Source organism: Myripristis murdjan, chromosome 5, assembly GCF_902150065.1.
Source record: "Myripristis murdjan chromosome 5, fMyrMur1.1, whole genome shotgun sequence".
Taxonomy (NCBI): domain Eukaryota; kingdom Metazoa; phylum Chordata; class Actinopteri; order Holocentriformes; family Holocentridae; genus Myripristis; species Myripristis murdjan.
In genome coordinates this window covers 14,593,099-14,613,643 of record NC_043984.1, presented here as the reverse complement: position 1 = coordinate 14,613,643, position 20,545 = coordinate 14,593,099, and the positions used below count along the sequence as shown (strand labels likewise).

The 20,545-nt window shown below is 42.1% G+C and overlaps 1 protein-coding gene across 1 annotated transcript in view; it reads right to left on the bottom strand.

The window, feature by feature from the left end:
• Positions 1-20,545, bottom strand: part of megf6b (multiple EGF-like-domains 6b) — a 57,506-nt gene that overhangs the window by 5,029 nt on the left and 31,932 nt on the right. Inside the window, exons 6-30 of the mRNA XM_030051386.1 lie at positions 16,870-16,992; positions 14,096-14,221; positions 13,230-13,352; positions 12,315-12,437; positions 12,056-12,193; positions 10,397-10,519; positions 10,008-10,130; positions 8,856-9,026; positions 8,032-8,163; positions 7,717-7,845; positions 7,431-7,559; positions 6,936-7,070; positions 6,224-6,358; positions 5,979-6,104; positions 5,324-5,455; positions 4,737-4,865; positions 4,494-4,625; positions 3,242-3,370; positions 2,990-3,118; positions 2,475-2,603; positions 2,239-2,367; positions 1,303-1,431; positions 1,037-1,165; positions 490-618; positions 49-180 (exon numbers count right to left, since the gene is read on the bottom strand). Of these exons, the coding sequence (XP_029907246.1) occupies positions 49-180; positions 490-618; positions 1,037-1,165; positions 1,303-1,431; positions 2,239-2,367; positions 2,475-2,603; positions 2,990-3,118; positions 3,242-3,370; positions 4,494-4,625; positions 4,737-4,865; positions 5,324-5,455; positions 5,979-6,104; positions 6,224-6,358; positions 6,936-7,070; positions 7,431-7,559; positions 7,717-7,845; positions 8,032-8,163; positions 8,856-9,026; positions 10,008-10,130; positions 10,397-10,519; positions 12,056-12,193; positions 12,315-12,437; positions 13,230-13,352; positions 14,096-14,221; positions 16,870-16,992 (3,264 nt within the window). The remainder of the gene's footprint in view (positions 1-48; positions 181-489; positions 619-1,036; positions 1,166-1,302; positions 1,432-2,238; positions 2,368-2,474; positions 2,604-2,989; positions 3,119-3,241; positions 3,371-4,493; positions 4,626-4,736; positions 4,866-5,323; positions 5,456-5,978; positions 6,105-6,223; positions 6,359-6,935; positions 7,071-7,430; positions 7,560-7,716; positions 7,846-8,031; positions 8,164-8,855; positions 9,027-10,007; positions 10,131-10,396; positions 10,520-12,055; positions 12,194-12,314; positions 12,438-13,229; positions 13,353-14,095; positions 14,222-16,869; positions 16,993-20,545) is intronic.

Genomic DNA, 20,545 nt, shown 5'->3' with positions numbered 1-20,545 from the left:
GGTGTGTGACATGTCCCAGAGTGGTATGGTAGTAGCTTTTATACACACTTTGGTCACACTTAGGGCCATGGAAGCCCGGGGCGCAGTAACATGACCCAGACACCGGGTGGCAGAGCTGGTTGGCCTCTGAGCACTGGCAGACCTGGTTACAGTTGAGCCCGTATGTCCCTGGAAGACATGCTGGAAGACATACAGAGATTTACATTTACAGTTTGCATAGATTTTCAGGGATTATTTTAGCTACATTTTGATGCACTGGCAACATGAAGTATAACTTGTCAGTTTGAATAATCTTATAATGTCAGTGCATCTTCTGCAAAATTGGAATGGTATAACCATGTAATTTAATGTTTGAGTCTTCATGGTTGTTACCATTAACCCATCTTACAAGCAGATTATGTGCTTATTCTGTGTTGTTTCATCAATTGAGTCTAAGCGGTCCTCAATTCAAGAACAGGACTGGCAGGATCCTGTGCCCGCTATACTCACTCTGTTCACAGCCGTTTCCTGTGAATCCAGGAGGGCAGCCACACTCTCCAGACACGTGGTGGCAGGATGTGCCCTGAGGGCAGCTGCAGCGCTGCATGCACCCTTCCCCATAGGTACCAGGCAAACATGCTGAGGATGAGAAAGAAAGTATCTGATGTTTACAGCCATAACTCAGAAAGAAACACTTGAGACAGGGAGTGACAGGGTTTTTTTTTTCTGCACAGCTTCCATTTTGTCTGAAACTTTCTCCCTTCACAGGTCAGAAACTAGCTCACTACTTCACCCCTCAAGAAAAAAAGAGCTTAAACCTATGTATGTTTTTGATGTACTGTATCTCATTTTATTGTTTGTTAATATGTGTAGTTTCAATACAGAGAAGAGCTATTCAGAAAAGGTATCTTTTATACTTCCCATCTCAAATCCTGCCAGTGACTTGCGTACAATTTTCATTATTGTTCCAGTACTGAAATAAATTTCCTCCACCAGGGGCCGCTGAAGTATAACTGTCTTCAGCATGGACACATTTGTTTTAAGTGCATATCAATACCTTTGTCACACAGTTTTCCTCTCCACCCTGGTGGACACAGGCAGTCTCCAGTGATGTGATGACATGAAGCCTTGTGTTCACACTGACATGGCTCCTCACAGCCTGCACCAAACCGGCCTGCCTCACACGCTGAAAAAAAGTCGTGAAGTTAAATATATTGTACAGCCATCCCAACAGCAGTTTCCATGCTGCGGCAGTTCCCATGAGGTAAAAGTTTCTGTGTACCCATTAATTTTGCTTAGTTATACAGTGGAGGCTGGCCCTACCTTTCTCACAGCGCTCTCCAACCCAGCCTGGACCACAGCTGCACTGTCCAGTCTGTCTATCACACTGGCCGCCGTTCTCACACTCACACTTGTGCTGGCATTCTGCCCCGAATCGGTCCACTCCACACTCTGTGTCAACATACAGCAGCATGCGCAATCAGAGAAACACACGCACAACAAGACAAGAGAAAGAAAACAGAGACATCATGATATGAAACCACAGACGACAGGGAAACTTGCTCTATGACATTTCTGCTGAGGACAGCAATGCCTTTTTCCAGTAATTTACAGTTGGACCGAGTGTGGGGCTGGCAACCAGAGGCGGTAGCCACAGAGTTTAGAGCGTAAAGAACATTCCAGCAGCAGGATTAGAGGTTTCCTGAGCATGAAGAGGGGGCTGGGCCTGGCATGGCTCGCCTAGAGAAAGGTTGTAACAGGCACAGAGGGAGGATAGCGTGTGATGTGGAGCGCAGAGGGAGAATGAGCTAGAATGTCTTCACCGGGTCGACTGAGACATTTAAAGAGCAGACTGTGGGGTCCAGCAGACTTGTCTGTGGCATACGCAGACACACTCGCTGCCAGCGAGTAACTCGACTTTAGGCAAAAACAAATGAGCTAAGACAGCAAATTAAATTCAGACTAATGTATTTCCTGAACACAGTAAAACAACCACAGGCCACTGTTCTAAGAGGTTACTTGCATTTCAGGTGATGTTTTTCTTCTGCATTCCTGTCCAGACTAGTCTAGCCAACGTCATTATGGTGTTCCAGTCAGAAAAGGTCTGCCGGTTTACTTAGGATTCTGAATAAGATTAATTATTAATTAATTACTTAATGTAGTGTTTTTAATTAGCTACTGCTGAATGTGATTGTTAATGTAAGAGTTTATGGGATGCTTACTCGCTGCATCTCTGTCTCTGTGTCTTTTTGGGCTTACCCAGTTCACAGGCTGTGCCCATCCACCCGCTGGCACATGTGCACTTTCCATTGGTCTTGTTACAGGTAGCTCCATTCTGGCACAAGCAGCGCTGCCGACAGTCTGCTCCATAAAAACCTGAAGGGCATTCTGGGAGAAAACAGACAAAACTATTATTATAATCTCATGAGTCACCATTTAGCTCTTGTGTAGCTTAGATCACCTTTATCACCACGCTTTATTCTCTGTTCACTCACCTTCTGTGCAGTTGGGTCCAGTCCAGCCTGGTGTGCACACACACTGTCCACTTGCCGGGTGGCAGATGCCATTGTTATGGCAATTACAGGTTTGGTTACATCCTTCCCCATAGAAACCCGTTGGGCATGCTGCCAGGAGAGAGAAAAGCAATATCATTACCTTTTGATGAACTCTGTTGATCAAAAGTGGAAATTCCAGCGTTCTGGTAAATGATACAGGCTGTATCATGGGGAAAATCAAGTCAATACTTTCTCATGTGTGATCACTGCTGGGCTGGATTGTCCCAAATAACTTTGAGGCCAAATGTGTTTTTTGTTCTATTGTAAGTTAGGGTTACAGAGAGGGTCTTGGTGCAGCGATATGTCTACTAAACCCAGTCCTGATAGGAACCATCTCTCCACAAGGTCTGTCCCCACCTTTCTTTCATGGGCTGTCATACAACACTCTGAAGTGCAGTGGCAGGGCAAGATTATGCATGTAATTGTAAAAGATCTGTGGTGCATCTGTCACTCACTCAGGTTGCAGTATGGACCGATCCAGCCAGCGGGACAGGAACAAACCCCGCTGACGTGGTTACAGCTTCCGCCGTTTAGACACAAGCACTTCTCCTGGCATTCCAGCCCATAAAAACCCTGGGGACAGGCTGAAACGCAAAACATGCAAAGGATACTTGTTACTAGCATCGCTATGTACATATATATAGGTCATGAATGTGTCTCTGACTTTTGTGGTTATCAGTGAAATATGATCAAAGAGCTTCTCTCACGCTTTTCACAGTAGGTTCCGGTCCATCCCACCTGACAGGTGCAAGCTCCACTCACATGGTCACACGATGCCCTGTTGTCACACTGACACCGATGGCGACAACCAAGACCAAATGTACCTGGTGTGCATTCTGGGAAATAAGATGAGACACAATTTAGACTACAGCAGGGTATATTCCCAAAACAAATCGAATCCTCAAAGACACTGTGCCTATGTACCAACAGAAAAACGTTTGGAAAAAGATCTGGATAAAAACTATTGTTTGTCAACTATACACTGTCAAACTGAAGGTCTGGCCTGATGGTGGAACTAGAGAAAAGATCATGGGATTGCCAAAATCAGTGGAGTTCTTCCTCTAGGGGTTATGAATGTACATACAAAATTTGGAAAGAGCTGAATAGTCTGGGAGCCATAAGGGGAGGCCCACCTTCAACCAGAGGACCACAGCGAGATGACCCTTGTTCATCCTGATGAAACCCTACATGGCAGCTTCACTGTTGCCTCACCAAAGCCATATTTCTGTTGTCTTAGGAGACTATCTTTGGAAAAGAGGTTAAGGTTTGTGTTAGGATTAGGGATGGGCGGTGTGGTGCCAAAAACGTCACCTTGGTTCATCAGGTAAGAACAAGGGTCCTGTTGCTGCGTTCATTTGGTTGCAGTTCCTCATTATCATGCTCAAAATCTGAATGTGAGGTCACCAAAATGTGACTGCAGTGTGACTGCAGACACAAAGACCTCAATGCTTTATGGAACATCTATCTCAAAGAAAGCCCACTTCTCTCACCTTCCAAGGTTAGGCTCACAGTTTGAAATGCTTAATTTTAGGTTTAGGTGTAGATTAGAGATGGTTAAGGTTAGGCAACATGTTGCTGTTGTTAAGATTGAGGGATGCGAATGAGGGAAGCGCTCCATGAAGTGAACAGTCCTTGAGTTTTTGAGGTCTTCAGTCTGCTGCTGGACCCTTCTCAAATCAGCAGGGTTTCTCCACTAATGCAAATTTGAAAAAGATTCAAGTAAAAGGTATTTGACCTCTTGTATTCACAGAGAGGTTCAGTGGTGGCAGTGAGGGCAAATCCATAATATCCGCAATTTGTCCTTTCAGGGATATAATAACATTAAAGTTCAGTCTATGTGCACAGTGATAAAGAGATCCATAGCTGCATTTATATATTATAGTCCTCAACAAAAAAATCAAGCAATGACAAAACTGGATTAGATAACAGAAATGTTAGAAATGACACAAAGCCACATACTCTGATGGCAGTGTGTTCCAGTGTAGCCGGCCTCACAGTTGCACTGGCCGGTCACAGCATCGCAGCTGCCGTCTCCGTTCCTACAGTCACAGACTTCAGCACAGTCCACGCCCCAGTGTCCTGCATCACAGGCTGCCATGGAAACATCAAGACTGAGTGTCAGACATGACCGGGGACATCTTCTGGTATCAGATATTTACCTGGTGTGAAGTTCTAAAAGATGCCCGTTTTACTGCATTGTACCTTTCCTGCAGTTGTGTCCGGTCCATCCAGGGGCGCAGGTACAGCGCCCAGTCACATGGTGGCAGCGAGCGTTGTTCTCACACACACACTTCATTTGGCATCCCTGTCCAAAACGTCCAGTAGGGCATGCTACACGTGGAAAGAATGATTTTAAACATGAAGCGTTGTCTGCCTAAACTCACTCCACCAGATGTGCAGAAGTGAAGCAAAGTTCCCATGAGAGTTTTGGAGTCGTGACTATGCCATCAAGTGGGGTTTGTTGAAAGCAACAGTTGTTTAAAGTGGAATAACATTTGTTCATCTCTCAGTGAAAATATGTTGAAGTGGTTTTCAGGCTGCTGAAGGAATGTATTCATACACAGAGTAACACTGGGATTAACAACCCTGAGGAAAACCAACTCATGAATCTTCTTACCTCTTGCTCTATTTTGTGTCAAAACTACAACACTGTATGATTTCTTCCACAGTTTTTCAAACAATGTCTCACAGTGCTAGCACACACACACCTCAGAGGTTGACAATTTAATGCATGTTGCTATGGAAACTTTCCCTCAAAAAAAAAAAAAAAACACTCTGCTGATACTCACAGTTCTGGCAGAGTCGGCCCATGAACCCTGGAGGACAGTTGCACGACCCGTTGTGTTTGTCACACACACCGCCATTCTCACAGGCCGGGCAGGTTTCCTTACAGCCTGGACCCCAGAAGCCATCTGGACACACTGTGGCAAGATTACAACCAGCTGTGTTATCATTACTACCATTAGGAATGCTGATATGGAAGTTGATAACCAATAATTATCTGTTTGTTGTGGCTGATACAATAACCGACGTTACCAATAATGTGAAGTGAATAATAAAGGCTAAATTCTTAGATTAAGTAGTTTGATTTCCCACTGTGCCTTCAGTTTCTGTAAACAAATTCTAGTTAATGCAAGAGAGGACATTTTTACTGATATTCTTCATAAAATATTTTTAAGGAATACTTCTGACAATGTTGTTTTTTTCCCCCCGGAAATGACTAGAATGTGATGGCAAAGAGCACAGAGGAACTGCAGCTATTTTAAGAAAAGGCTCTACATTATTTGATGTAATTATTGGCTGAAATTCCATCATCGGAACAATAACATAATTAAATTTTCTCAATTATTGGATATCCGATATCATCATGCATTCCAAACCATCACACAAAAGATATTTGTGCAGTTATTTAATATCAAGCTATGAGTACATGTACACACTCACAGCTCTCGCAGTGCTTTCCTGACGTTCCCGCTGGACACTTGCATTGTCCCGTCACTTTGTCACATGGGGCGCCGGTGCAGTTACAAGGGTGTGCACAGCCCTCTCCAAACCTTCCCTCTGGACAGTCTGGAACAGCACATGGCTGGAGGATTAGTCTCAATGAGGGAGGACAAGCACTGAAGACCACCGCGCCTCATGACATGAGAAATGCACGTTCCCTGCATGTGATCTCTGAGGCCACCTACCTTGATCACAGTTCTCCCCGCGGCGACCGGGAGGGCATTTGCGTTGGCATTCCCCGGTCACATGATCACAAGACACTCCCGGCAGACAGGAGCACTTCTTCTCACAGCCTGCCCCGTAGGTACCTGGGTCACATTCTAGAGATGGGACGGCACAGAACAGTTATTTGTTACCCAGAGATGAGGGTAATAGAGTACTATAGGACTCCAGCACTGTACTAACATGTAACTGTAATACTAACATGTGATCCCACATTTTAAAAGGTCATATGGACTACTCTCTAATCTGTAAATTATAAACTGAGGGCATGTAATCTTATGATAAAGGTTTATAGCCATAGAGACTGCTTTGTGATGAAATGGCTTTTTAATTTAGTTAGGCTGATAATAGACTACTCTGTATTTTGAGGGGCTTTTTTTGTTTTTGTTCTTTTTGCTTGTTGTGTTCCACTGTATGTGTCTTAAGGGTTAGTATATATAGTATTTATATATTATATAGTGTATATATAGTGTGTGTACACACATACACACACACACACACACACACACATACACACACACATATATGTGTATATATATATATATATATATATATATATATATATATATAGGGCTAGTTGGCTCAAAGAGGTGTTCATAACACTCAGACTCAACTCTTCACAGCAAAACATAACCTACAACATTTGTATATGTATATATGTGCTGGTGCACTCACCGTCCTTGCACGTGTTGCCTTGGTAACCCGGTTTACAGACACAGGTGCCGTGGCGACGGTGACATTCCAAAGTGTTCTGTTGGACACACTGGCATTCCTCGGAGCAGCCAGGTCCAAAGGCCCATTTGGGACAAGCTGGGGAAAGAAAACAAGAGCCAAAGACTTAAAATGACCGCATTACTTTGTATACCCACAAAAAATCTGATATTTACCTATTATTTAGAATACTGCAACACATGGGCCATGGAAACTGAAATAAGGGGCATATGATATGACATGATGTCTAATATGATACAATACAATATGATATATGGATTAAGGCTATTATCAGTGTATTCACATGCTTCATTTAAAACATGGTTTTAAATGGTTGTTTGGACATGTATGTTCACTGTGAGCCTGTCAGGAAATGTGTTTTTCCAAGCTAAGACCTTTGTCGTGAACGTTCAGAGGTAAAAGATCAGAAGGTGCAGATGTGTGAGCAGTGGGACTCACGCAGGTGGCAGAACCTTCCGTAAAGCCCTGGATCACAAAGACAGGCTCCATAGGTCCGGTGGCAGCGCCCGTTGTTGGCACAGTTACACTTCTTATTGCATTGCTTCCCATAGAAGCCCTTGGGACAGCCTGCAAAGAGGAAAACAGTGATAACTTAAACTAAGTTTGGAATGCAGGACCTACTTGTGAGATAATACCACCATGTTAACCGTGGGAAAAATACTTTCAGTGTAGATTAGGTAAAAAGTCAAAGTGTTTTTGTCTGGGACAAACAGGGGCAACTCACCATCCTGGCACAAGTCTCCACTGACCCCAGGCGGGCAGCGGCAGCTCCCAGTGACTGGATCACAGCTGGCACCATTCTTGCACTTACAGGGGAAGGAGCAGTTCTTACCAAAATGCCCCTCGGGACAAGCTGTGGGATTGAAAAAGAACAAAGTTTACAATCGCTACACTGCAAGAACTGAGCTCAGACTCTAGTGCATTGCTGAGGCACTGTGTGTGTGTGTGTGTGTGTGTGTGTGTGTGTGTGTGTGTGTGTGCATTAAGACAAAGGGACACTATGTGTATGTGGGTGTGTGCGTGCTGGATCAGTCCTCACTCTGGTTACAGATGATGCCTGTCCATCCGTCGGGGCAGTCACAGCCATTTCTCTCTGGAGTGCACTTCCCTCCATTAGAGCAGTCATCACAGGTCAGGCTGCAGTCATTGCCGAAAGTGTCATCCAGACACACTGAAAACAGGAGGGGAAAGATACTCTATATCTCAACACGTCTATAAAAACTGTTATACACAAATCAAAATCTGAAGGGTCAAGTTAACAAATGCAACATACAGTATATCTAGCAGTAACCTTGTTTTTTCTTTGCTTTTTGACAGATGTTCAGTGTAGGGGTGTGAATCTTTGCGTTAACACTGATTCTGTTTGATTCATCAAACTGCCTCAATAGCTGGCGATTCGATTTACGGACAATTTTTCTTTTTTGAAACAATGAAATTCAGGTATACCACAACTGGAATCAATGACATGATTCAGTACTTTTATCCATTATTTTATGTCAGTTAATAATTAGAAAAAAGCTTATAGAACTCTGTTAGATCACCACAGTGTTAGTTTTTTTTTTTTTCAAGCATCTAAACTGGACTATACAAAACAGGGCATTGGCTCCCTGCTATGGGCCCCAACTAGTTGCCAGTGCACATAAGCCTCATCATTACAGTGAGGGATGCTGCAGTGGTACAGTATATAGGAACAGCCTGGGAGCACAAAGCACAGCAATTAACCCCCACCATGTGGTCTGTAATTACCTGCAGTATACGAGGCTGTCAGAGGGCTCTGCCTCCTGTGAGTCAAGCCCAGGTAATCAGATACAGGTTCCTGCTTAATGGTAATGAGTAGGTTTGGGGGGTGAGGTGGGGGCTTACCGAATTTCTCTGCCAGGTTACTCTCGGCCCTCAGCTCCCCCTCATCATCTTCGTAGTCGTCATAGCGCTCCAGGGGTTGGCTGTAGTCCTGCAGCAAGGTCAGCTGAGGGCGAACAAGAGGCAGTTCAACGGCACCTCCGCTGGACAGAGCCTCGATAGCATCTTCCAGTGCTGCAGGGAGGGGGACAGAGAGTGAATTACACACACACTGCCAAAAATGTGTCTTCCCAAGCCATTCAATCTGGTCATTTAGCATCTGAATCCTAGAGGTACACTATGCAAAACTACAAGTGGTCGAATGAAGTGAAGACCACCTAAATGACTGCAGTTTGACGTCTGAATCACATGCTTATTCCAAGTTTTCTGACTGTTTAGTCGAAACTCAATCTCACTTCAATTGCCTGTAGCCAGTATCTTTATCTTCTTTAGTTGTACAACATACAACTAAAAGAAAATAATCCCTTTTTTACATTACCAGAAATAAAATAAAATGCATAATCATGAAAAAATCATAAAATGCATAATCATGAAAAAATCATAAAATGCATAATCATGCAGGTAACCAACCATCCTATTCCTGTCTGTTCCTACTCTTATCCAATAACCCCCAAATATATGGACATTAAAAGATAAGAAAACCAAAATGAGAGATACAGTTAAAATAGTGGTGCATTGCTCATATCATTTGTTCTGTTAGATCTGTATCAAGGCAAGAAATTTCCTAAGTAGAGATGAGTTAACATAAGAAAGACCATGGTGTTCAAAAGCATTAGAACAGCCCAAAAGATTGTATTTGAGTTTTCTGGATAAAGGAAAGACACAAGTCTTTGAGCCAAGAATCAGAGGGTGGAGGCTGAGAGTCCACCCACTTTTACAAGCTTTACGAACTTTCTTGAAAGAAGCGGTTCACTTGAATTAAGGTAATTCTTTGAATGCTGAGTTAAAATGGAAAAGCATGGAATGATCTCACCCCACTGGCAGCTTTTATTTTATTTTTAATGAAAATAAGATTCCAAGATTACGACTAAAGTGAACTAAATGACTTGGAGAGATGGGTGTTTTTTGCAGTAGAGCAGCCACAGAGTGCCAAGAGTTCCAGCGGCATGATGCTGGTGTGATTCCCCCTCACTCCCACTGATTGCAGCTACTTACGGATGCAGGAACGCCGGTCCTCGTCCAGACGGAAGCCCCGCCGGCAGAAACACTGGAAGGACCCGGCATTGTTCTGGCATGTGTGATCACAGCCACCGTTAGCTGCTAGACACTCATCTACATCTAAACAACACACACACACAACACAGATTCAAACACTTTTACTACATCATCAAACCTCTGGGGGCAGAATGAAAATAGCCAAAACAATTTAACAGGCCTGTGCTTATTTTCTCTGCATGACGTGATGAGCTAAAATAATCACAAACCTCGTGAAATTGGTCTGAGTTCAGCTGGAACTCTTCCAGGTTCAACAGAAATTAAAAAAAATAATAACTGTCTTATAAAAGGCAGGCTGTCATTCACTTTTGACTGAGGGCAAAACATACCATCACAGCTACATCCGTCTGAGTTGAGCCTGTATCCTGCTGAGCAGTAGCATTCATAACCTCCGGGGTAGTTGGTGCAATCTTGCTCACAGCAGGAACTCTGCTCTCCACACTCATCAACGTCTGCCAAACAAAACAAGCAGCAACACAAAAATTACTATCTGGGTATAGTGATACCCGCTTCCCTGTTCACTCAGACTACATTTTATAGAGATAAAATGAACTGTATGACCGGAATAGCCAACTATGTCTGAGGTTACACATACAGAAAAATGTCACTGAATTTCAGGCTTCGGTCATTCCTCTTCCCTTATGAAGTTTGGATTGTTCGTGAAAATTCACTGTTGTCCAATTTTTCAACACTTTTAATCTTCATTGGAATGGTCTGGGTTTCCAGATCTCAATTTTTCCTTTTCAGCATCAAAATGATCTCATTTATTTTGTCCCAGTTTTCCAAAACAGTGTCAGTTTGGATAACGCTGGTCCAGATACCACAGGACCTGGATTTCCAAACTGATTTGGAAGTGCTTTTAATCCCCCCCATATGGCCATCTGCTGGACAAGTAAGAGCTGATTTGGTAATGAAAAGAGAAATCGTTAATGATTTACTTTTTCTCCACCTGCAAATTTATGAAGTACAATAAATAACAATACACTCCTGATCAAAATCTCAAGACCAGTTGAGAAATTGCAAGAATTTACATTTTGCACTATTGGATCTTAAGAAGGTTTAAAATGCAAAAAGAAGAAATGGGAGTGAGACAAAAAAAAAAAAAAATTGAGTAAGCATTTTATTGCAAACAACCATTAAACTGAAATAGGCTGTTCATCAGCTGATCAAAAGTTTAAGACCACTGCCTTTAAAAGCCCAAATCTTCGCAAAAATGTGGATTCAGTGTCATTTTCTGTCAGGTATCCACACTGTCATGACCTCCTGATGGCAAAGGCAAAAAAGCTTTCTTGGTAACTTTTTGATAACAAACCATTTTTAATGATTTCAGAAATAAAGGTTCACTGAACACTTATTGCTGACAGTCCAGCTGATCCATCAGGTTAAAAGCTTGATCGGATTACAAACTCCAAGTCCTGATCTTTAAGGATCAGAGACTTTGTAATCAGTTTTGAAAAACCCAGTTTTCAGATTTAATCTAAATGGATCACTTTTATTCTGGTGGACAAGTTTTGAACTTTAACTTGAGAAAAGACCACGACAAAGACTCTGGTGGTATTGCAGATTAGAGCCTCGATTGTCTGGCTCACAGTTTTAGAATAGACTTGTCTGTGTGATGATGAACAGTAGCGTAATGCAAATTAATTTTTGATGACATTCTCTATGAAATCTTATCTACAGCCTCTTATAAGGGAAATCATAATGAATTACACTGCTTGGACAATCTCAGTATTAATATCAATGGGACGTCCTCTTATAACTCCTCATAAAACAGTCTTTTTTTACCTGTTATTTTCCTTTCTTAAACATATAAACAAAAACGAAATGTCTGGTCTTTTTTTTACACTTCAAAGATAAAACATCCTGTATTATTAGGGAGAAGAAGCAAAAGGTTTCTAGAATAAAGTAAAGACAGATTACTGGGACATAACCAGATTTTTTTTTGCCCCCATTAATTCTTTTTTCTTCATTTGATGACATTCCCTTACCAACACAGGTTTTGAGGTCATCATCCAGCCTGTAACCTTGGTTACAGGAGCAAACAGGCCCGCTGGTCGAGTGTTGGCAGTGGTGGGAACATCCGCCATTGTTGTTCTCACAGCTGTTCACTATCTCCATCTCAATTCCTACCACACATTTACAATAAGATCACACAGTGTCCTGGTGAAATGCTTTGAAATTGTATACATTAATTAAAGATAAATAGTTATATATTAAATGATATTGTGAGAGAGGGGTTACACTCACTGTAACACTGCTTGCCATCAGATCCCAGCTCATAGGCAGTGTTACACACACAGGCGTAGGACCCCAGCGTGTTGTGGCAGCCATGGGCGCAGTTTGCTGCCTCCGTCTCACACTCATCAATATCTGTGGCAAAACAATCAAAGACTGTCAACAAAACAACGCAGCGTATCTGGACTGAACAGGTTCATATAGACAGGCTTTAGCAGATCAGTTTGAAAATATGATACCTCGCCCAAACCTAAACGTCACCGGTGCAGCTTACAAGAAAATCTATTATTCATTTATATAGTTATTTCAGCTATAAAAGTGCTATAGTGTCACCAAAGCCCTGATACAAGGTACAATGGTAATCTTAGACTTTCTGAAAACCTTTGACGATCAAATCGTTCATCATCTTTTAAATGATTTCTTGAGACACATATTTATCTTTAAGTAATGTTTCTGGCTGTGCCCCCATGTTCTATTCTAGCTTGTTTTATTATTTTGTATTCTTAGTTTTCACCCCTTTATTTTGAATGCATCTCCTATACTTTTTTATTATTTTTTTACCTATTTTTCCAATTTGTATGCTTTTGTTCGTTCTTAGAAAGCGCATTTTTGCTGTAATCAATTATTTATGGATTGTATAAAAAAAGACAAAAAAACACAAAAAAACACAGGAAACCACATTCACAGGGAAGAGAAAAAAACAGGTCAAACAAAATTCACAGGACAACCTGCCAATTCCTCCCAACCCTGGCTACCCAAGAATCCCGTGAGCATTCTAGATATAAGCCAACAGCATTCAGACACACAGGAATTGCATAACTCTGCTAATGTCCTCCATCAACCATGATGATATGCACAGAATTAATAACTCTGTGGTTCATAAATAACATTTATTATTACCATTATTTGTGTTATTGGCAATATTACCTTCACAGGTTTTCCCATCCTCTGCCAGGATGAACCCGGCTTTACAGTCGCAGTGAGCTTTGCCACCATCGACCCGGCACTCGTGCATGCAACCTCCGTTCTGATCCGCACAGGGATTCTGCACTGCTAGCACAAACGGAAACAGCCAAGTCATTTGTTGTCACGCATCGTAACGCAGAGCATCTGGAGAATACTAAATCCACACCACAACCCAATGTTTGGTCCACATCTCTGTTTTGTTCTGGATGTTCTCTTTGCATAGATGTGTGTGTGTGTGTGTGTGTGTGTGTGTTTGTATGTTTAACTTGTATAAGCCTATCCAGCATCTGGGAGAGAACCTTCAGCCCTGCAAGTTAGAAAGTTAGAGGAGGCTCTTCACAGCCAACAATTACAAAGTGAGAGTGTCTAAAAGACGGTGATTTTTTGTGAAAATCATAATGTTCCCATCCCCTGAGAGCTGTCCAGTGCATGGCCTCAGAGCCCCGGGCAGGGACTCGGAGATACAGAAGAGGAAAGCACGTCAAAATACTAATTTGGAGAAAATGAGTGAAGACGACTGCCATGATTCATTCCAATTTAAATGCCTCATCCCATGAATGACAGTTAATCCTGTTTCACCACAGACATCCTGTCAGATAATTATAATTGGCAGCAAATGCCTGCAATGTGCTTTTCATGTTATGACAAAATCTTGAGAATCACACCTTCAGAATCTTCCAACGTGCTCATTTATTGGTGCCATTTTCTTAGTCATCCATCCTCTATAATTAGTCATCTTTCACAACATTCTTCAAAAGTGAGCATGCTGCATGTTTCTGTGTGTTTATTGCTGCCCTGTAGTGGTGTCTGGGAACACAGGCACTCACGTTTACAGTGCTTGCCATCCTCCGCCAGCACGTAATTCGGCTTGCAGCGGCAGCGGAAGTGAGCAGGAGATTGCTGCACGCAGTAGTGCTCACATCCCCCATTGCTGATGCTACAGGAGTGGACAGCTATACAGACAGATAAACAGAGAGAGTTATCAGCAGATTTATTGACAAAGAGGCCAAGCAGGCAGAGAAAGTGAGACAGCCTGACAGACATACACACAGAAGTAATTAGAAAAGAATGAGGAAATAATTAATCTTAGAGAGGGGCCTCTGCAGAACAAATTAACTCCAAAAATCAAAACGTCATTTTCATGTTGTTCATTTTGATCTGGCTGCAGTGTGACATTCAGAGGAATAATTATGTGAAAGATCATGACCTTAGAATTAATACTTCTACAACACACTGCCCTAAATACCTGAGGGAGTTTCTCTGCTCTGAGCCATACAGGATCCATCACCACACAAGGGGCCAAAAATCACAGAGCGAGCAGATCACAAAACCTCGGTGGTGGACAACACTCTGATGAGGTGAGGGGCAGAGCCAGCTCAATCATCTCTCCTGTCTATGTTTCTCTTCCTCTCAGAATCAAATGAAACAGATGAAACCTTGCTGGACAGTCTGGACTTGATCCCTTCAGGGAAAACAATAGGTAGAGGCTGTTCTCAAAGACGGTGTTTTCATACTCGAAGGCTAGAGTCGAGATCCCATCCATCACAAGTTCATGTCAAACTCCCGAGTCCTTTCCAGCGAAAATATTATGCGCCCACACGCTAGCTGTGTGGATACATCTGACCTCTTCTGGCAGATCGAGAGCTGGATAAGACAAGTAGAGCTGAGCCGCTGAAATGATCGGAGGACATCTGCTCTTCTTTTCCTCCCAATGACTCTCTGGCCATCGGTATGTGTTGTGAGGCTTGTTATCCAATATGTGGCCGTGCTGTGCGGCACATACTTCAGAGAACACATAATTTTTCTTAAAACATGAAAAAAAATTCTGCAATCTGTAATATTCTCCATTTGCTTTGAACGCAATTTCACTTCCATCAACGGATTTCTTCAAAGCAATGACAAAATCACAATCAAAGGAACTTCTTAATATGGCAAAAAATAGCATTTTGAGTGAAAGTGAAATGACTTCACACAACTTGGATTTAACATATAAAAAACAACATTCCAAGACTCGATTTACTTGTAAGATGCACACGCTTTGCAGAGTTCAGATTATCTATCAAGGACCTCCATACCACCTGTCATTTGACAGATATGCATCCACACAGATAAGCATCACCTGGGAGTCAGGTCACATGTGCACCACGATTATTAGTGCAATCACTCATCTCTTCATAGAGCAGCCGTCACACAAAAAGCACTCAGGGACACTCGGGTGCTAACTGCAGTATCTGCTCTCATTCCAGCTGTACAGCAACATAAAAAACTTAGTACGAGGCCAAGAAAAGCAGTAGAGATTTTCATTGTAAATGTCAGACCGGACACTCTGTATACATTCCTGACCGCAGGCGCTGATACCAGGTTTATACTCTTCCTCTATCAGCTGTTTTTTAAAAAAGCCAAGGTTAATGTATCTGGCACAACAGCAACAAGGTACAGGTACTACATAAACACTTCAGAGTTCAAGACCGACATGATCACATACAGATTTGGGGGAATGAAGCTTACTTGAGCTTTCACATGCCATACTGACAGGATCTGATGCAAGGAAAAGTTTGCCTTTTAAGTAAACAGAGGTCTAGAGACCCCTGGCTGACTGAGGTGAATGTGGTCTCCAGTAACTAATCTTGCTGGTACTCTGTGGGTCTATGCTGGGTTTAGTTGTTCAGGTTATAATTGTGCCTCTGTCATTTATTCAGGGAGGTGATAACTTGCACATTTTAGATGGTTAAGTCTTTAGCTAGACCTCATCTTTGTCAGATTTGAAAAAAAAAAAAAAAAAATCCATGACCTCATGAAAGAGCAAACATCTTTGCTTTTACATGAACTATACCCGAACAAAAATCAGCTTCTACTCTGCCACTCTGTCATTCATGAAACAATGAACACTGAGTGATCTATACAAAAAGCCTATATCCAGGAGATATGTACTGTAGATATAAATGCATGAATGTATATTTAGAGAATGAGGAGAGGCTTAATGCTGCAGGGCACATGGATCTGACCACACTACCCAAGAGGAAAGTCTCCAAGCCCAGAAAACAGTGTTCAGAGAAAAATAAATGCAATTAGCACGTGAAAGTATAGAACAGCAAACGTGACTCATCCGATCACCCTACAACAGGGGGAGTGATCAAAATCAAAGAGATCATTTTGCAAAATCATAAATATAGTTTGTATGATAAAATGTCCATGTGGTGGATTTATCACGAGTTAGTATTCACAATAAGACCATAAAGGATCCAGTAGCAGTCCATTGTTTCCAAAGGAGACTCAATATTTTATCATTAAAGTAAGTGGGGAGTGAAAAAGTGACACTGCCACGCATGGAAGGCAATATGGATGAGCGGCTGTTTCAAAGAGAAATAGGATTAATATTCAGTCACTAATTTGTTTAAATGAAGAATGTGACCTGAAAGGGTCCGTGGTTTCCATAGCAGAGCTGACAAATATGTTTATTATGAGATAACAAGTCAAGGAACTATGTAGAGGAGTGACTGTATTTGGGGGGAGGCAAAAAAAAAAAAACATCTTTGGGGGTGGCTCTTGTGTCCTGTGTTCAACACTGCAGCCACTGCCACAAGTTTCTTACGTTACTCACCGAGGCAGGTGCGCCCATCAACATGCAAGCGAGAGCCAGGGTTGCATTCACAGTAGTAGGAGCCCCGGGTGTTAATACATCTGTGCTGGCAGCCTCCATTATGGACCTGGCATTCATCAATATCTGCAGGGAAAGAGGGAGGAAGAGAAAGACAGAGGCAGCAAGAGAGAGATGGGAGAGAAATTGGTGCAATTTGACTAAATCCCCTCATTATGAGAAAAAAAATACTACTCAAGACTAAAGCCCGGAAAGCTGCCAGGCTGAGAGAGGAATTTAATGCAGCCTTTAGGATAGAGATATACTCCAAGAGGAGATGATGGATGAGGACTAAAACTACTCTACAAGTGCATTACTCCCCAAACAAACAAATCCCCCATGTGGTAACAACTACTGAACATTTAAAACCAAATTTAAATTCCTTTGCTTCTTGTCAAAGTCCCTCGGGTGCAGCTAACATATGGAAACCAAAATCAAGGGATGCAAAATACACACATTCCACGACTCCAAGCAGAGAGATTATAAACAAATAAAGAAGGGGGCTCCTTATCTGAGGCCATTTTTGTTGGGTGACCAAATTTCAAATGAAACAAATCATTTTCCTAAGAGTGTCTTATTTTAAGGGTCAAAGATTAATAAATTGCTCTCTGGGCTGCCCAGCAGACCCCCTGTGAGATCTGAGGGGCCTTATGGCGCCCTGTGCTCTGTTTGGACTGCTGCTAACCCTCCGTCTGGCACCAACCTCAGGAAAATTAGGACATTAAATCAAACCCACCTCCCATGACTTTCACAGGATCATGCCAATGACAAGTTACACTCTAAACCAGTACATATACTTTATAGGTTCAGGTTCACAGGTTTATTTATTTACACATTAAGAAAAAACAAGAGCACAAGAAATACAACAGTGAAACTTAAGTTCAGGATTAGCAAAACCCTTCATGTCGGAGTTACTGGAAATGTTGCCGACTGCTTTGCCAAATTCTTACAGCCATGACAAAACGATAAAGGAGAGTGTGAACAGCTTTTGGCCACTCCTGAGGGTCTATAAAAACAAACTAACACATCATAAAAGATTGCTGCTGAGCGCCAAAGTAAATGGCTGCTTGAGTAATGTGCTGTTCAGTACGATCCAGTTCGCGGGTCCTCAGTCTAAGCAGCTATTTTCCGGAAGAAACTATTTCAAGAATTCAGAGGAATCCTGTGAAAAGAAATACTTTTGTCAACTATGGGAGTAACATTGTCTCATAAAGAGGAATAAACAATGGACTGCTGTTGAAATGCAACTGTCAGATCACCATATCTGCCCATGTGATCTTTCTTGTAAACATTGTAAACATTGTGCAACTGTTAATATGCCCAGTTCTTTACAGACAAATCTCATAAGTCGTTTCTCAACATCGATATTCCCACATGTTGACTGGTGCCCTGATGGGAACAATAATTCAGAGATAAATACAATCAAACTGTCATGACTGTACATCCCCCTTTTATATGGCATCTTAACTATTAGAACTGTGTCCAACATGATCATTGCCATTGCAGAGGAGGATATGAAACCCAGAGCCACTGAGGCAGACGGAGAGAATCTGGTTTCCAGGCTCCTTATGTCACGCTATGTGGGATGGAGGCAGCCTGGTATCTGGACGAGAGCATCTGAGCCTCATCGTGCACATTACACGCCACCACACGCCACCGTCTGGATGGTGCAGAAGTATACACAAAGAGTGCAAACAAACAGCATGTGACCTCGCGGAGAAAATATCTCTGCGATCAGGTCCTTGGAAGCCCTGCCTGCCTGAGGTTTCACTGCATAATGGAAGAGAGGTTGTAAATTGTAGTTGTTTCTTATTTATTTGGCTTTGTGGAATCTTAATGGCTAACATGAAACCTACATTTTCCCTCAGCCTACAAAACAATAGGATTATAGGGACTTAAAGGGACTAAAGTGCACTTGCTTAATGATATTGGTAAAACCTGCCCAAGCCTCTGTTGTTGAAATATGGGCATATCCCATGGATGAACCCATCTTCTCCCTTTTGGATGCTCCCCAGGACAAGGATATCCCACTACATCTTTAAATATAGTGTTTGGGACACAGATCAGGCTCTAAACTTTTCTCTTATTCCCTCCACTGCCAAACTGAAACTTTACTTCATCCAGGAAAGCTGGCAGGAGCCCTCTTTTTTTCCGTCCGTACTGCATGTCGTTCTCTGGTTTGGTTTTTCATGAAATCACTCCAGCGCTGTGGGGCTGCTGCTCCTCTGTTGAGCACAGTGCACAGTTAGTGAATCCCCTCCAGCTTGGTTTCCACGTCCAGAACATGATCTCTCCAAGCGTGGAGCCAAAGCCTCAGCAGCCGCTGGCTTAACCAAAGGCACATTAATTCTTCACCCGCAGCCGCCGTCACCCTGGTGTCTTCCCCTCATCACGGAAAAACTGTATTTCTGTTTTGATTGGGTTCCTGCAGGTAATATGTTAAATGTGTGCAGAAGACTAACAATTTCTAAAATTTCATAATTTATGTCCTAGAATGCTATGTAATTAGAGCAAAGCCCCAATAATTCAGTGAGATTATCACTAATATGGTAATAATAAACATGGTCCATCTTTTGTATTTATCCCTGACAGCTGCTGGAATGCAAAACATGAAACCAAATATTCAGGTATCATCACAATGACATAATCTGTCAGGTGTATATCTAGTATCCTGTTTGTGTTGGCATTACAAAACATCTCTTTCACGATTCGTATTTCAAGTGTGCTAGTCTCTGTGCTGATAAAAGCAAGTCTCGCTGGCTCTCAGTTATCTGGGCAGAGCGAGGCAGCATGCCCATGCAGCAGACAGATATCAGTAGCACTCATTACCCTGTCTGGCTGTTCTGGCTCCAGAGGACAAAAACATCCTAAAACTTTAAATAATCCCTTGTTTATATGCTACTATAGGAAAATAATAGGAAGATATTCTCAAAAATAAATATATAAATCATTATGAAGCCAATGCATGGTCTGATAAATAAAACTAGACTGTATTGTTTCATTTAATAATTCAACTATATCTCTAAGTCAACTTCATACTTTCATCCTAGTACTATAGTACTATACAAAATTCTTTATCTAACAGTATACAGTAGAATTACATTAATATACTGTAAAATGAAATGCTAATGTCACTCACTTGCATAATTAGGGGACTTTTCCTTTTTACTTAATTAATGTGCACTATTAGATTCACAAGCAAGCTACACAGACACAGAAACCACAGCTGCAACATCAACATCTACAGCACAGTGTGCATCACTTACCTGCTCCCAGGTAGCCCATGTTATAGCCATGGTATCCATGGAAACAATGCGGCCTATAGCAGATCCGTCTATAGTAACTGTATGGATAGTTAGCACCAGATGCTTGGCTTACTTCAAAAAATATCAAGAGGAAAATCCACCATCCTGCTGCCATGGCTAACAGCAAAAAATTGTAGTTTAATGCTTGACAGGAAAAAAATCTCAAAATGATGCTTTAGATTTTAAAATCTAATTTACTAAAAAAATAATGGAACAACTTTAATGGCTAGAAAAAATGCCCGTTAGTTACCAATGCGCGTCTGGTGCACATAACAACTCATCTGTGAAGCAGAACTACTTCATATTTCACTGTGCCTCTGCTGATTTCTGCCCTT